General features: G+C 36.0%; 1 protein-coding gene across 10 annotated transcripts in view; it reads right to left on the reverse strand.

Moving 5' to 3' along the window:
* NBEAL1 (neurobeachin like 1) overlaps positions 1-17,715 on the reverse strand; it is a 172,979-nt gene that overhangs the window by 85,510 nt on the left and 69,754 nt on the right. For all 10 annotated transcript variants that reach the window (XM_049615135.1, XM_049615133.1, XM_049615129.1 and 7 more), the window contains 8 exons: positions 13,980-14,065; positions 8,276-8,365; positions 5,604-5,772; positions 5,012-5,145; positions 4,390-4,549; positions 4,178-4,280; positions 3,270-3,426; positions 1,121-1,279 (listed from right to left, as the gene is read on the reverse strand). In XM_049615135.1, coding sequence (XP_049471092.1) covers positions 1,121-1,279; positions 3,270-3,426; positions 4,178-4,280; positions 4,390-4,549; positions 5,012-5,145; positions 5,604-5,772; positions 8,276-8,365; positions 13,980-14,065 — 1,058 coding nt within the window. The remainder of the gene's footprint in view (positions 1-1,120; positions 1,280-3,269; positions 3,427-4,177; positions 4,281-4,389; positions 4,550-5,011; positions 5,146-5,603; positions 5,773-8,275; positions 8,366-13,979; positions 14,066-17,715) is intronic.

Here is a 17,715-nt window from a genome sequence, read left to right on the forward strand (position 1 = left end):
CATGAACAACCCATATAAGGTCATTTTTGGAGAAATAACATTTAATCTCCATAAAGGAAAGCTTATTTGGGCAGATGCTTTGAAGAGCAGCCATGGGGGGCACCATAATTGATACTCAAAAGAGCCTATGCCAGATCATTTTTATTACACCCTTGTTTTCCAAAGTTTCAGGATTCCAAACACAGTCAATCCAAACTTGACCCCATAAGTAGACTTTATAACATAACACTAATGATATAAGAGGAAACAACTGCCACAAGCAATTAGGCATAATGAGTAGAATAAATCATGAAAAGTAGAAATAGGACCAATTCCTCTGTTTTTTAACAAAAAAGGTTAAGTGGGTAGCTTCAACCGAAGCTCAAACTGACTACTTTGGATAGCTTAACAAAATATTCAATATCCTCTGACAAGTTACCAACCTCTCTGGCCTCAGTTTCTTTATCTGTAAAATGGGAATAATAATATTCACTTCATAAGGTTTTTGCAAGGACTAAGATAGCTAATATATGAAGAATATATTACTGCCTGACAAATAGTGGTGCTACATAAAGTCAGTTATTACTATTAACTGCTAAAATGTGTGACCTGCCATGAAGACCCATGGTAAGTCAAGAGACAGAACAAAACGAGTGAAAGGGAGTGGGAGGTATAGGCTTCCAGTTAGCTCACAGGAATAAAAGGTACAGCACAGGGAATATAGCCAATGGCATTGTAATACGTTATATACTGACAAATGGCAGCTAGACTTGAGGTGAGCAAAGCATAATGTATAAACATGTAGAATCACTACATTGTATGCTTAAAACTATTATAATACTGTGTCAATTATGCTGAAAAAATTTTTTTTATAGAAGGCAAAAAACGGAGATGATAAGTTTTATACAGAGAATGATATAACCAAGTGGATTTTCCACTGAAAGAATTGATCAGATATCCATACAGTTTTTAAATATTCAAACAATAAAAACACAAAAAATATGTATCAAAACAAACTGAACAGTTTAAAATTAGATAGAAGTAGGTATGAAAAAAGAATTTACATTCATAAAATGAATATTTACAATTCATATACTCACAAATATCCCCAAATATAAAGATGTTTAAGAAATGTTTATACCTTAAAAATGATTTCTCTTAGTCTGTCAGAGTACTTCTGATTTAAGAGCAAGGCATAAAGTATGTCAGCATTTCCTGGTTCAAACAGCAGTAAGAAAAGCTGACCTCTAGTTGGGCTGGTACGCAGGAGACTGAAGAGCATATCCAAAATTCCAAAGAGCTTTTAAAATTAAACAACACAAAACAAACAACCACATTCATACATGGAAGCACAAATACAGTCATAAACCACAGTTATTTATCTAAATCATATATACCCTAATGTTGTAGCTTAACTGGACTATCTGATGTCTTATGAAATAGCCCTGCCTCCTACCTCCATTATGCTTTTGGCTTGTTTCCTTTTGTGTAATCCTCTCAACCCACATATTCACCTGCTGAATATACCTATAGTGCTATAACCACATGAAAAGCCATGTCTTCCATAAAGCCTTTCCTGGTCTCCTCAACATGTAATACGCAAACCTCATAGGACTTTGTATCTCTCTTACAAATATTATTATATTCTTTTTTTGTTTGTTTCAAGATTATTTATAAAGCTCTCTTACCTACCCTTGCCTCCATTAGGCTAAAAGAATGATATAACTCATTATTATATACCTATAATATCTTACTATGATTCTGTGTAAGTAAGCTTTCAGTAAATAACTCTTTGACTAAATTGACCAAGAAAACACCATTGGCAATGAATCACAGCAGGTGGCAATACAGCTATTATGAAATAAGGTAGCTATCATTACTCTAAATAAAAACAAGCTTCTGAAGTAGTCTAATCTTACAGAGAAACAGCATAAGTTAACTCATCTATATAATATTAATGACGAAGTCCTGTAAGCACTGAGTACACAAAGAATACTTCATTGAAAAGCACAAAATATTTGAGTCGATATAAATTAAGGCTGCTCACGTTTGGTGTTGAGAAAGAGCACAGAAATAGCAGTAAATATACTTGGGTTCTATTCCTAGGTTTGTCAGCTGTATGACTTTTTAAGTCACCTAATCTTTCTGAATATATACTTCCAAATGTGCAAATGGGAAGGTTACTTCCTGGTCCGTACATTTAAAAAATTTTTTTTAATGTTTTTTAAATTTATTTTTGAGAACGAGACAGAGCACAAGCAGGAGGGGGGGGGGGGGAGAGAGAGAGAGAGAGAGAGAGAGAGAGAGAGAGAGAGAGAGAGGGAGGCGGAGACACAGAATCCAAAACAGGCTCCAGGGCTCCAAGCTGTCAACACAGAGCCTAACACAGAGCCTGACACAGAGCCTGACACAGAGCTTGAACTCACAGACTGTGAGATCATGACCTGAGCCAAAGTTGGATGCTTAACCAACTGAGCCACCCAGGCGCTCCCTTGTCTGTATATTTTATATCGGTGGTTTGCAAATTTTACCATGCGCCACAATCACCTGGAAGACTTGGTTCAGCAGTTTTGCATTTCTAACAAGTTCCCAGGTAATTATGGTCAGGAACCATACACTGAGAACCACTGTCTTACAGAGTAGTTCTGAGGTATAAATGAAATGAATAATGTATATATAAAAGTACCTAAAAATAGAAATATAATTTACTCTTTATGCAAGATTTTTATAAACCTATGTTAAATTCATGTTAGAAATCTGTCCAGTATCTTTGATAACAGGTAAATGTATATTATGTGGCCTATAAAAATAGTCTTCAGAAGTGCCAAAGCAACTACTTCCAGATACTACTTTCTAGCTACTTAAAATATTTTATTACATTACCAACTACTTTATTAAACTTATAGTTAGGAGATAAAATTTACTTCTTCAACTGCATAATATTGTATTATATCTAATAAACATTTTACTCTTAAAGTATGTTTACAAATATTTTTTTTAATGTTTTTATTTATTTTTGAACAGAGAGAGACAGAGCATGAGCAGGGGAGGGGCAGAGAGAAGGAGACACAGAATCCAAAGCAGGCTCCAGGCTCTGAGCTGTCAGCACAGAGCCTGACATGGGGCTCAAACTCACAGAGTGTGAGATCATGACCTGAGCTGAAGTCAGACGCTTAACCGACTGAGCCACCCAGGTGCCCCTAAACGTATGTTTAATATATATGTAATTTTAAAAGAAGATGATGTAGCAACTTAAGTGTGGGGGAAAAAAGTTATCTGGAGCATGATACCTGTTCTTCTTCATTGATAGCAGCTATGTAACCCATAATACTTTGTATCTCTTCATGAGTTCCACCTTTGCACAGAAAATATTTAATTAGTCCATACAAAGAAGTCCTTATTGTTCGAATGTCATCTACAGACAGCTCACTGTATTTACAATCACTCCTGGAAAAGAAAGTAAAATGCGAGAATTGAAATTTAAAATTTTTATAGTTTAGTGCTTTTTTATACACAAGAATTCATAGTATAAAAAAAGATGTGTCCATGTTTCATGGTATCTGTTTTTTCTTTTTAAGGAAAACCTTTTAAAGCTAGGAGTTGCAATGACAAAGATAAAAATAGTTAAAACAGCTTCTTTTATTTATTTACTTACTTACTTATTTATATTTTAGAGATAGAGCACACATGAGCAGGGGAGAGGGAGAGAGAGAGAATCTCAAGCAGGCTCCACACTCAATGGAGCCTCATGCGGGGAGCGATCCTATGACCCTGGGATCATGACCTGAGCCAAAATCAAGTCAGACGCTCAACCGACTGAGCCACTCAGGGGCCCCTAAATAGTTTATATATATTTAAACAATACTAAGGAGAAGACACAGTTGTAAGTGCTTTACACATTCTTAATTCTTTAGTTTAATCCTCAAAACAACCATAGGGTGTCACAGGTTTATTATCTCCTTGTCACAGACACAACTTAAGCAGAGAAATTTGAGTAAGTTACCTACAGCCAGTTGATGAAACATAAGATTCAAACCCAATATATGTGATACATTGTTCATCATTTTAACCTCCACATTTTCCTGTCTCTCTGAAGTTAAAGGATATTAGAATTTCTGGAAAATAAATAATCTAGAAATTCCAACCCAGTGGCAGGCAGAAAACAGTATCGAACTGAGAAGGAACAAGGACATCATACCCATAATAAATCCTAAGTGTATCTAGGAGAAACTGCACACCGTACTTCTTTCGGAAAACTCTCCTGCTGTCTTTGATGATGGTGGAAAGATACTGTATATGACCTAAAATACAAAGTTCACTCTTAAATGATATGCCTAAAATAAAATCCCACAAATAGTTATAAATTTCTAAAACAATTGTAAAATTTGATACAACAGCCTGCTCTCTCACCAATTCGGAAGGGAAAATCTCCACGGTTCCAAATACGAAAGTCAAAGAGTAAATACTGATACATTTGTTGCAGGAGCTGCATATTTTTCTCTAATGATACCTGTTCAATTAGTAACTGAACTGCCATCAATACATTAACATCCATCAAGGCACTTGGCACCTGAAATCCAAACAGATGAGGGCTCTGTAAATTTCAGCTTAATTATCATTAAGCTACATTTAAATTACAAATGATTAATTCAGAATATCTACTAAGTATGAGAATCTCTGTTACAAAAATATAAACAACTTAAACTTTAATTTTTCCAATGTCTGCTAGAACATATTTTCCTAATGTCATATTCCTAAAATCATATTTAACAAAGATCCCAAATACCAATGTTAACAAAGTCCTATATACAAAGATTATACACTATTATGTAAGATTACTAATTCTTGTAAAAATGTGATTAAGAGTAGGATAAAATACCTGCTTGTGAAATAAAATTACATCCACTAATATAAATGAAGCCATAGTAGTGTAATTTAAAATAATATTTACCTAGTAGGAAAAAAACCCTAAAGACAAACTGCTAATTACAATCATTAGCCACATCTGCAAATTTGTTAAATTTGTGCTCACCTTCTGAAGTAAGGCACCAAGAGTGGCAACTCCATGGGAGTGAATAAGATTGTCCTGGTTGATGGGATGTCTTTGAATAAAGTGTTTCACAATCAAGATAAATGTTGCAATTAGATTTCTCTCTAATCTTGACTCTGAGGAATTGTGAACATGTCATTAATGATCATATGACTCTAAATCATTTTTATAACACATTTTCTATATCATAATGCATATAGTAACAAACAAGAATTTGGTTGAGTAATTTGCCTCCAAAGGTCACTTGCAGAATGCAAATATCAGAGAAAGCAGCAACTGCATATTGTATACTTGCATACACGTGGAAACATTTTTTTCTACCATAAGTTTAGCAATGCTGTTATATTTCCATTAACAGGAGAAACTGAGGACAATCAAGAGTAAAACCAACATCTTAATTTTTCTGACTAAAGTATTAATGAACTTTCTGAATTACATTAGTAAAATTAGGGATGGGCTGCTTCAGCTACAAATGGTTAAATTTCTTCCTAAGGGTGGCAAGACATTTTAACCTATTTTTCAATTAATTCTCAAATTTCTCAATGACTATTGTGTGTTAATTTCATCTTAATACCTGAAGCCTTTGTGGAGGTCAATACCACCCAATCTCCTTCTACAGGTGTTACCAATTCAGAAACTGTACTTTCATTCATTCCTTCAGAAATCTGTCCTTCACCAAAGTGGCTGATTTGTTCCAACAGAGGAAACAGTACATTTAATCCACCTATACAGTTTATGATGTCCTGAAAAAGAAAATTACAATCTTTTAATCTTATAAAACAAGAGCAATTTTGTCATTTAACACCCGCACAGCATGTGTGACATTAAAAATGTGCTGAACTTTCAGGCAATGTACAAGATAGCCTTAAGCTAAAGGAACCTTAATTCAGGGAGATGCTTTGAAGAGTAGCCACAGGGTGGGAAGTTGCACAGGGTGGGGGACACCTGGATGGCTCAGTAGGTTAAGCGTCCTGCTCTTGATCTCAGCTCAAGTCTTGATTCAGGGTTGTGAGTTCAAGACCCATGTTGGGCTCCATGCTGGGCATGAAGCTTACTTAAAAAAAAAAAAAATGTAGCTAGGGGGATCACCATAATTAATACTCAAGAAACACTATGACAGACCATTTTTACCACACCTTTGTTTTCCAAAGTTTAGGGATTCCAAACACAAGCAATCCAAACTTGACCCCATAAGTAGACTTTATAATGTAACACTAATGATATGAGGAAACAACTGTCATAAGGCAATTAAGTATAATAAACAAAATAAATTAAGAAAAAAATCATTTGGTGGTAGAAATATGACTGACTCCTCTACTTTTAGTTAACAAAGAAATTGAAGTGGGTGCCTCTGAATGTCAAAATGACTATTTTGAATAGCTTAACAAAATACAGTCCATATTCTTTGACAAGTTAGTAATCTCTCTGGCCTGAGTTCCTTCATCTGTAAAATGAGGATAATAATTCCCACTTTGTAAAGTTGTTACCAGGATTAAGTAAGCTAATAAATGAAAATGAACTGGTACTACCCACCCAAGGTTAGCCATTATTAAGTGCTAAAATATTCTGAGCTGCCATCTAGAAAGTTTCATTCTTTACACAACCCTCTTCATACTTTTTGTCTTCATGCTGATATTTTTTTTAACATTTAAAAAAGTATTTTATCTCTGAGAGAGAGAGAGCGCGCACACGCAAGCAGGGGAGGGGCAGAGAGAGAGGGGGACAGAGGATCTGAAGCAAGCCCTATGCTGACAACGGTGATCCTGATGCAGGGCTTGAACTCACAAACTGCGAGATCATGACTTGAGCTGAAGTCAAACACTCAATCACCCCTTTCATGCTGATTTTTAAAAACTATGTATAGTAAGCAAATTAAGTTTTTAGATGGCAAGTATTTTTTTTTTCAGTTGTCATGTAACTTTTTTTGTGTTTGATTGTGCTTCAGTATAAAAATACAATGATCCTTTTCTTGTTAACTCTGATCCCATATGATTTCCCCATAGCTGTATCTCAAGGCACCAAAAATTACTTTGATTTTTAAGTATAATGTATGGCACAAATAATCAGCTTTCTATATATAAGTAATACATGAGAACTAGCCTTGTAAAACCAATCTCATAAGTGACAGCAAAAGTTAACTTATGTAAGGGCAAATGCTACATATCTTACTACTTTAACAGATATGATTAAGTGGTCTTATCTCACAAAGAGAAAAATGCTTTATACCACATAACATGAGACTAACATTAATTAATGGATTCATTTTTATACAGGCAGAACTATCCTAATAATGTCTGTTCCATTGAAACAATAAGCATATTTGATTGGTGTTAACTGAGGACAAGATAAAACGGATTTTTTGCTAATTTATCAGCAAGTCCCCTTAAAATATCTTTTATATTTCTTTTGATTTTACTTAAGCTATAATTTCTATTGAAGAAATATCTTTTAGAAATAGGATATCTCTGACTTGACTTTCACAGTAATCTAAATAACCTTTATTAATTTAGTCACTCAGTCAAAATGTTATTGCATATCCCCGTACCAGGCACTGGTGAAAAAAGCAGCGGTACCTCTTTTCAAAGTTCTTAAGGACTACTGGAGAATCAAGCTCTAAATTACCAAGCAAATTATTATTCATCACACTAAGTGAAATGATAAACTATTGTAAGTATTCATGACAAGAGCAGTTAACTCAATCTTGGAAAATAAGCAGAGGCCTCTATATAGAACCAAAGACATTATGTCCAACTGTCACATATATATGAGGCACATCCAAAAGTCAGACAAGATATGACAGCTCCAGAGGGGGATGTGGGGAAGAGGAAAAGTCACTTATTTTAGCCTTAGGGAGGAAAGATCGAAGTACGTTAAAAGCTAATAGACGGGAGACTGTTGACAGAAGCATGTGATACAGGAGAAAAGGGATGATCAATGAAGTCTCTGAGAAGGTAAGGGATGAAATCTGTCACATAGTTTTAGGAATGAAATACCTTAAAAGTGGAGCAATGATTTTAAGGTAGTATTATTTTTCTTAAGGAAACTGTTAAACAGTTTAAGGAGGTAACTAAGTTTCAAGCAAATTAGTCCTTCAACTACTTAATTGTTTATACCTCAAACTGTATATCTTGCTTGCAAACATTTTCACTGAGACTTATTATTCAGATCAACCTGGTGGTGCTAAAAAGATAAATTCTTTAAAAGGATCTGTAAACTTACATAAGACGTTGCTCATCATTAACTTACCTTAATGTCCCAGTTCACTACTTTGTTTCCTGTTAATCTTCCATGCAAACAATTAGTAGATAAATCAAGACAGATTGAATTTTTGCAAGCCTAAGAATAAAAGGAAAATATGGCCAACAGCTAAGCACAATGAGGACAAAAACATAACTTTATATATGAAATATTTCGCCATAATTTAAAATGATAAAATGCTTACAACATTAAGTTTAGTACTGCTATTCTCATTGCCTCTTAAAAGAATCAGGGACTAGATTCTATTTTTTCTTTTAAATATAAATTATTGTCAAATTGGTTTCCATACAAACCTAGTGCTCATCCCAACAAGTGCCCTCCTCAATGCCCATCACCCACTTTCCCCTCTGCCCACTCCCCATTAACCCTCAGCTTGTTCTCAGTATTTAAGAGTCTCTCATAGTTTGCCTCCCTCTCTGTTACTTTTTTTTCACCATTCCCCTCCCCCATAGTCTTTTGTTAAGTTTCTCAAGATCCACATATGAGTGAAATCTGACTGATTTATTTCACTTAGCATAATACCCTCCATTTCCATCCACGTTGCTGCAAATGGCCAGATTTCATTCTTTCTCATTGCCAAGTAGTATTCTATTGTATATATAAACCACATCTTCTTTATCCATTCCTCAATTGATGGACATTTAGGCTCTTTCCATAATTTGGCTATTGTTGAAAGTGCTGCTATAAACATTGGGGTACATGTGCCCCTATGCATCAGCACTCCTGTAAGGGACTAGATTCTAAAGGACTCACTCATCAAAAGCAGGTCACTTCTACCTGTCACCTGATAGAAGAGCTATAGCAACAAGTTACTCACCAATCACTGGAGTTACAATTTTTTCTCTTTTAAGAACAAATTGATGGTGGCCAGAGGGGAGGGGAAGGGAAGGGAGTGAGGGTGGGGAGGGACGGGCAAAATGAGTGAAGGGGAGTGGGAGATCCAGGCTTCCAGTTATGGAATGAGTAAGCCACAGGGATGAAAGGTACAGCACAGGAAATACAGTCAGTGGTATTGTAATAGTGCTTATGGTGACAGACAGGAACTACACTTGTGGTGAGCACAGCACAATATACAGACTTGTCAAATCACTGTGTTGTACACCTGAAACTAATGTAACATTGTGTGTCAACTAAACTTCAAAAAAATTTTGGGAGGGCGCCTGGGTGGCTTAGTTAAGCATCTGACTTGGGCTCAGGTCATGACCTTGAGCTTCAAGAGTTCGAGCCCTGCATCGGGCTCTATGCTGGAGCCCCCTTCCAATTCCGTGTCTCCTTCTCTTTGGCCCTCCCACACTCGTACTCTCTTCCTTCTCTCAAAAATAAACATTAAAAAAAATCTTTAAAAAATAAAAAATCCTATAAAGTTAAAAAAATTAAAGTTTTAAACCAACTTATGCAAACAGCTTTTGGCTATTTAATTATTTTGAGAGAGAATGAGCAAGCAGGATAGAGGCAGAGAGAGAGACAAGTGGGACTCGATCCCATGAATCATGAGATCATGATCTGAGCTGAAATCAAGAGTTGGATGCTTAGGGGTGCCTGAGTGGCTCAGTCGGTTAAGTGTCTGACTTCGGCTCAGATCATGATCTCACAGTTTGTGAGTTCAAGCCCCACATCGGGCTCTGGGCTGACAGCCTGGAGCCCGCTTCGGATTCTGTCTCTCCCTCTGTCTGCCCTCCACTGCTTGCACTCTGTCTCTCGCACTGTCTCAAAAATAAATAAATATTTTTTAAAAATTAAAAAAAAAAAAAAAAGAGTTGGATGCTTAACCGACTGAGCCACCTAGGTGGCCCAAGATTTTGAGTCTTTAACAAATTCAGTGTTCTATTCCCATGAGTATTTCCCTAGGCATAATTTCACTGGTACACTTAATTATGTGATTAAAATGTGAGATACAGAAATCACAAAACAGGGCACCTGGGTGGCTCAACTGGTTAAGCATCTGACTTCAGCTCAGGTCATGATCTCACGGTTTGTGGGCTCAAGCCCTGCATCAGGCTCCATGCTGATGGTGCACAGCCTGCTTGGGATGCTCTCTCTCTCTCTCCCTCCCACCCTCCCTCCCTCCCTCTCTCTCTCTCTGCCCCTACCCTATCTCTTTCAAAATAAATAAACCTTAAAAAAAAATCACAAAACAGAAAAACATATGATATAAAATTCTAATCACAGGCATAAGACACTTTTCCTTCATGTTATTGACAATTCTGGATACATTCATATTAAGAGTCTAGTCTGCAATTCTAGAAATTATCAAATGTATTTGTTAACTTCCATGAAGGATTATAAAGCATATAACTTCACATCCAGTCTGTGAATTTGCAGATAATGAAGCATCCTCGAATCCAATTACCATTCAAAAAAAAAAAAAAAAAAAAAACTACTACAAATTTTAGCATAAATGATGCATCATTGCTTTCTTCTTAAGGCAACTGAGAAAAAATGCTTTAATAAAACAAACGGAAACTGAGTTTACACTTAACTCAATGTAAACTATATTAGTCTCAAAGACAGAAATGTCTTTCTCCCATTACTACCTCAGTTTGGGTAGCGTGTATCTATGACCTGTCCTCATACAATACAACTTCTAATGGCATGACTGCTTCCCGTCTCCTATCCCTCCAATCCAACTTTTACAATGCAGCTTGAGACCTTTTTCTAAAATGTAAACCTTACCATATTTTGTTCTTCTGCTTAAAATCCTATCCACTGCCTACTACTTAGCCTGCCATAGGAGGCTTGCTATAATCTGGCCTCTATGTGCCCTCTAATTTCATTTCCTGCCATCTTCTCTTCCTACTTGCTTAGTGCCCTAAACCCAAATATACGTAGATCCCAGTTTTAAAGTCTATGCCTTTGTAGGTGCTGCTTGTTACATGTGGCACATCCCTCCTCAGCCCTGCCTTTTAAAACACAAATCAAACCATCTTTGCTATGATCTGAAAGAACTAACCACTCACGCCTTTATATTCTCACTATATTTTATACACAATTCCAACACAGAAATACTGTATAGTGGTTAAGGATATGCACTGAACAGACTGAATTCTAACTCCAGCACTACCATTCACTAAAATTATGAGGCTAAGCAAGTTGCTTATCTTTACTGAGCCTCAGAAAACCACACCTCATAAAAGACACGGGTAATACCATACATCCCTTAGAGTTTTTATGAAGGTTAAGTGAAATAATACATATAAAACATTTAGCATAGTGCTTAATATTAGTGTAAATACCCAATAAATGGTAGTTAAAAAGAAAAATGCTCATAAAATTACATTGCACTCATTTTTTTTACATATTTACTTCAGTTTGGGTTATAAGTTTCTTTTTTTGTTAATTTTTTTTAATGTTTGTTTATTTTTGAGAGAGACAGAGACAGAATGCAAGTGGGTTGGGGGAGAGAGAGGGAGGCACAGAATCCAAAGCAGGCTCCAGGCTCCGAGCTGTCAGCAAAGAGCCTGATGCGAGGCTCGAACTCACAAGCTGTGAGATCATGACTTGAGCCGAAGTTGGACGCTCAACTGACTGAGCCACCCAGGCGCCCCTGGTTATAAGTTTCTTAAAGCCAGACACTGAATTCATCTTTAGATCTTAAAAGTTCAGCACAATTCTTGGCATGGAGAAGACACTCAAAAAATTATAAACAATGGATGGTTCAACACCTCTTACAAGCAATTATAAAAATGAAAAGCTGTTGACTCTCAGAAAATCTTCAAGAGCAGCTTTTCTCAAACTAGCATTTGTTAAATAAGTGAGATGGAAAAACAGAATGTGTTCTATGTTCAAATAACTGGTCAAAGAGTAGGATAAAACAAACATAAACTAAGTTTTTTCTGATAAGATTTTTCAAGTATATGATCAATCTCCAAAATGGATAAACAGAATACAGCATTTCCCCAAACTCTGTTAACCACAGAACACTTTTTATCATGATATATCACTGTTTCAAGAAATATTCCTCCAAAAAATTGTTTTATTGATGTATTTGTCATACTGAGTTTCTTGAGGAAAAACAATAATACCTATTTTCTTATTAGAGAATTTTTACTGTTGGAACTTCCAACTACTGGAAGGAAGTTCCAACAGTAAAAATTCAACCTAATGTTATCAAGTTTAAATTTGGAAAGAGAATAAATATGACAAACATAATGCCACAAAGACTCAGTTAACTAACATGTATCTAGGACATGCTATTAAATATATCAGTGAGATTAAATTCAATTATTTCCTATATATTTAATAATAACAGTAGAAAGAAAATAAGCATATGATCTAGCCCCTGCCAAGAAAATAAAGTCTAGTTCAGTAAACAAACATACTGGAAAAACGTTAGTGTTACAAAAGGCAAACACTAAAAAAAATGAGGGTCCTAAGAGACTTTATAACCAATGCAAGGCATGAACCTTGATTTAAGTTTTTTAAAAGGCTAAACAAAATATTTTTGAGAAAGCTGGGAAAATTTGAATGAGTTATACAGTACATAAATTATTGATAATTTTCCCAGGTAGGTTAATAATTACATAAATACATAGCTACATTGATACCTATGTCAATGTGCCTTCACAAAAGACAGGCAACAGGTGTCAACAGGTGTGGCAAAATTGGTAATTGGTGAATTCAGGTGGAGAGTATGGAGTATACATGATTTCACGTTACCATTCTTTCAATTCCTCTCTAGCTTGAAATTATTCAAAATAAAAAGTAAAGGGGAATACAAATGCTAGGTGAATTTTATTAGGTCAGATATCACAAATAAGTATTAAAGTAGTAAGTTATGACCATGTACTAGCTGGCTAAACTAGAAAAAAAATTCTATAGTGCATAATCTCACAAATAAAAGCATTTTCTGTGTCAGTGTTAACATTTAGTACAATGAAGGCAACTGACACTGTTTATGCCACTTTCCCTTTTCTTCTCCCAGTTCTTTCCCTCAGACTTTACGGACCTCAATTACTTTCACTAGGTAGGTCTTCGAAGGAAAAAGGACTATGCATGCTATGCATATAGGTAGTTTCTTTTTTCTCCTTCTGAAGTAAACATTTCATTTTTTTGGTTTGTTTTCTTGCTAGAATTACATTTAAAAAATAAACAAAAAAATGTTAACCATAATTCTGTTTAATCTCCCCTTCCAAAAAAGTGGGATAATCCAAGTTTGAACAGTTTCATTTACTGAAGTCAATTCATTAGTAAAACTTCCCACCACAACGATTCCTACTCATACTATATGATTCCTCACTCATACTACTGGGATGACATAATCAAAACATTTGAATCCTAGTTGAGAGTTGGACCTCCTCTTCCTTTGAAAATGAGTAATTTTTTGGGGGGGGGGGCGCCTGGGTGGCTCAGTCGATTAAGCCGCCAACTTCGGCTCAGGTCATGATCTCGCAGTCCGTGAGTTCGAGCCCCGCGTCGGGCTCTGTGCTGACAGCTCAGAGCCTGGAGCCTGTTTCAGATTCTGTGTCTCCCTCTCTCTGACCCTCCCCCATTCATGCTCTGTCTCTCTTTGTCTCAAAAATAAATAAACGTTAAAAAAAAAAATTAAAAAAAAAAAAAAAGAAAATGAGTAATTTTTAAATTTAATTCAAGACTATCCTTCTCAATTAACCACTGAAATGACAAAAGGAACAAAAAAGGAATTTTAGTTCATAGCACAGTTACAAGTAGATACAGTCCATGCATTTACTCTCACCTTTGCAGTATAGTGAAGAAGGATGTTACCAGACAGGTCAGCCATGTCAGACTCTTGAAATTTCCAAGGGCTTAACCAGTTTGGACCTGAAAATTATTTACACACACGTACATAAACATCACTGAATATTTTTGGCCTCCTTGATTCTGTGTAATCAGAACAAAATTTAAAATTAAGTTGTTTCTCCCTCAGGCAAGTTCAAAAAGATCGAAATCATACTATGCATATTTTCAGACACAACGCTATGAAACTTGAAATCAATCGGAAGAAAAAATTTGGAAAGAAATGAAAACTTGGAGATTAAAGAACATCCTACCGAAGAATGAATGGCCAAGACATTAAAGAGGAAATAAAAAGTACATGGAAGCCAATGAAAATGATAACACGACAGCCCAAAGTCTCTGGAATGCAGCAAACGCAGTCAGAAGAGGGAAGTATATAGCAATACAGGCCTTCCTAAAGAAGGAAGAAAGGTCTCACATATACAACCTAACCTTACACCTTAAAGAGCTGGAAAAAGAACAGCAAATAAAACCCCAAACCAGCAGAAGATGGGAAATTATAATAAAGATTAGAGCAGAAATTAATTCTATTGAAATCAAAAAAACAGAAGAGATCAATGAAACCAGGAGCTGGTTCTTTGAAAGAATTAACAAAATTGATTAACCCCTAGACAGTCTGATCAAAAAGAAAAAGGAAATGACCCAAATAAAATAAAAAATGAAAGAGGAGAGATCACAACCAATACTGCAGAAATACAAACAATAATAAGAGATTATAAGCAATTATATTCCAACAAATTGGGCAATCTGGAAGAAACGGAAAATACCTAGAAAAATACAAACTACCAAAACTGAAAACAGGAAGAAATAGAGAATTTGAACAGACTGATAACCAGTAAAGAATTAGTAATCAAAAACCTCCCCAAAAACAAGAGTCCAGAGCCAGATGGCTTTCCAAGGGAATTCTACCAAACATTTAAAGAAGTGTTAACTTCTATTCTTTTAAAGCTGTTCCAAAAAATAGAAATGGAAGGAACTTCCAAACTCCTTCTATGAGGCCAGCATTACCTTGATTTCAAAACCAGACAAAGATCCCACTAAAAAGCAGAACTATAGATAAATTTCCCTGATAAACATGGATGCAAAATTCTCAACAAGATAGTAGCCAACTGGATCCAATAATGCATTAAAATAATTATTCACCATGATCAAGTGGCATTTATACCTGGGATGCAGGGCTGGTTCAATATCTACAAACAAATCAGTGATATATGATACTAATAAAATAAAGGACAGAACCACATGATTCTCTCAATAGATGCAGAGAGAGCATTTGACAAAATACAGCATCCTTTCTTGATAAAAACCCTCAAGGAAGTAGAGATAGAAGGATTATAACTCAAGATCCTAAAAGCCACATACAAAAGACCCACCACTAATATCCTCAATGGGGAAAAACTGAGAGCTTTCCCCCTAAGGTCAGGAACAAGACAGGGATGTCCACTCTCGCCACTGTTATTCAACATAGTATTGGAAATTCTAGCATCAACAATCAGACAACACAAAGAAATAAAAGGCATCCAAATCGGCAAGGAGGAAGTCAAACTTTCACTCTTCACAGATGACATGACAATCTATATGGAAAACCCAAAAGATTCCATCAAAAACCTGCGAAAACTGATCCATGAATTCAGCAAAGTGGCAGGATATAAAATCAATGCACAGAAATCAGTGCACCAATAATGAAACAGCAGAAAGGGAAACCATGGAATCGATCCCACTTACAATTTCACCAAAAAACCATAAAATACCTAGGAATAAACCTAACCAAAGAGGTGAAAAACTTACATACTGAAAACTATACAAAGCTTATGAAAGAAATTGAAGAAGACACAAAAAAATGGAAAAATATTCCATGTTCCTGGACAGGAAGAACAAATATTGTTAAAATGTCAATACTACCCAAAGCAATCTACATATTCAATGCAATCCCTATTAAAATAATACCAGCATTCTTCATAGAGCTAGAACAAATAATCCTAAAATTTGTATGGAACCAGAAAAGACCCCGAATAGTCAAAGCAATCCTGAAAAAAAAACCCAAAGCTGGAGGCATCACAATTCTGGACATCAAGATGTATTACAAAGCTGTAATCATCAAGACAGTATGGTACTGGCACAAAAACAGACACATAGGTCAATGGAACAGAAGAGAATACTTAGAAATGGACCCACAAATGTATGGCCAACTAAGCTTTGAGCAAAAAATATCCAATAGAATAAAGACAGTCTCTTCAACAAATGGTGATGGGAAAACTGGACAGCGACATGAAGAAGATGAACCTGGACCACTTTATTACACCATACACAAAAATAAACTCAAAATGGATGAAAGACCTAAATATAAGACAGGAAACCATCAAAATCCTCAAGGAGAAGGCAAGCAAAAACCTCTTGGACCTCTGCTGCAGCAACTTCTTACTCAACACGTTCTCCAGAGGCAAGGGAAACAAAAGCAAAAATGAAGTACTGGGATCTCAGCAAGATAAAAAGCTTCTGCATGGCAAAGGAAACAATCAGCAAAACTAAAAGGCAACCGAAGGAATGGGAGAAGATATTTGCAAATGACATATCAAATAAAGAGTTAGTACCCAAAATCAACAATGAACTTACCAAACTCAACACACACAAAAAAGCAATCTAGTGAAGAAATGGGCAAAAGACATGAATAGACACTTTTCTAAAGAAGACATCCAGATACGGGCGCCTGGGTGGCTCAGTCGGCTGACTTTGGCTCAGGTCATGATCTCACAGTCTGTAAGTTCGAGCCCCACATCGGGCTCTGTGCTGACAGCTCAGAGCCTGGAACCTGCTTCAGATTTTGTGTCTCCCTCTCTCTCTGACCCTCCCCGTTCATGCTCTGTCTCTCTTTGTCTCAAAAATAAATAAACATTTAAAAAAATTAAAAAAAAAAAAAAAAGACATCCAGATGGCTAACAAGAGACATGAAAAAAATGCTCAACATCACTCATCATCAGGGAAACACAAATCAAAACCACAATGAGATACCACCTCACACCAGTAAGAATGGCTAAAATTAACAACCTGGGCAACAACAGATGCTGGTGAGGATGCGGAGAAAGAAGAACCCTTTTGCATTGCTGGTGGGAATGCAAACTGGTGCAACCACTCTGGAAAATATGGAGGTTCCTCAAAAAATTAAAAATAGAACTACCCTATAACCCAGAAATTGCACAAGTAGGTATTTATCCAAAGGATACAGGTGTGCTGTTTGAAAAGAGCACGTGCATCCCAATGTTTACAGCTGTGCCACTGGCAGCACCAAAGTATGGAAAGAGCCCAAGTGTCCATCAACAGATTAATGGATAAAGATGATGTGGTATATATACATAATAGAGTATTACTCAGGAATCAAAAAGAATGAAATCTTACCATATGCAACAACATGGATGGAACTAGTGTGTTTATGCTAAGTGAGATTAGTCCGAGAAACAAATACCCTATGACTTCACTCATATGAACAATTTAAGATACAAAACAGATGAACATAAGGGAAGGGAAACAAAAATAATATAATAACAAGGAGGGGGACAAAACATAAGAGACTCTTAAATACAGAGAACAAACTAAAGGCTGCTGGATGGGTTGTGGGTGGAGGGGTGGGCTAAATGGGCAAGGGACATTAAGGAGGACACTTGTTGGGATGAGCAGTG

Source organism: Panthera uncia, assembly GCF_023721935.1.
Source record: "Panthera uncia isolate 11264 chromosome C1 unlocalized genomic scaffold, Puncia_PCG_1.0 HiC_scaffold_3, whole genome shotgun sequence".
Classification (NCBI taxonomy): domain Eukaryota; kingdom Metazoa; phylum Chordata; class Mammalia; order Carnivora; family Felidae; genus Panthera; species Panthera uncia.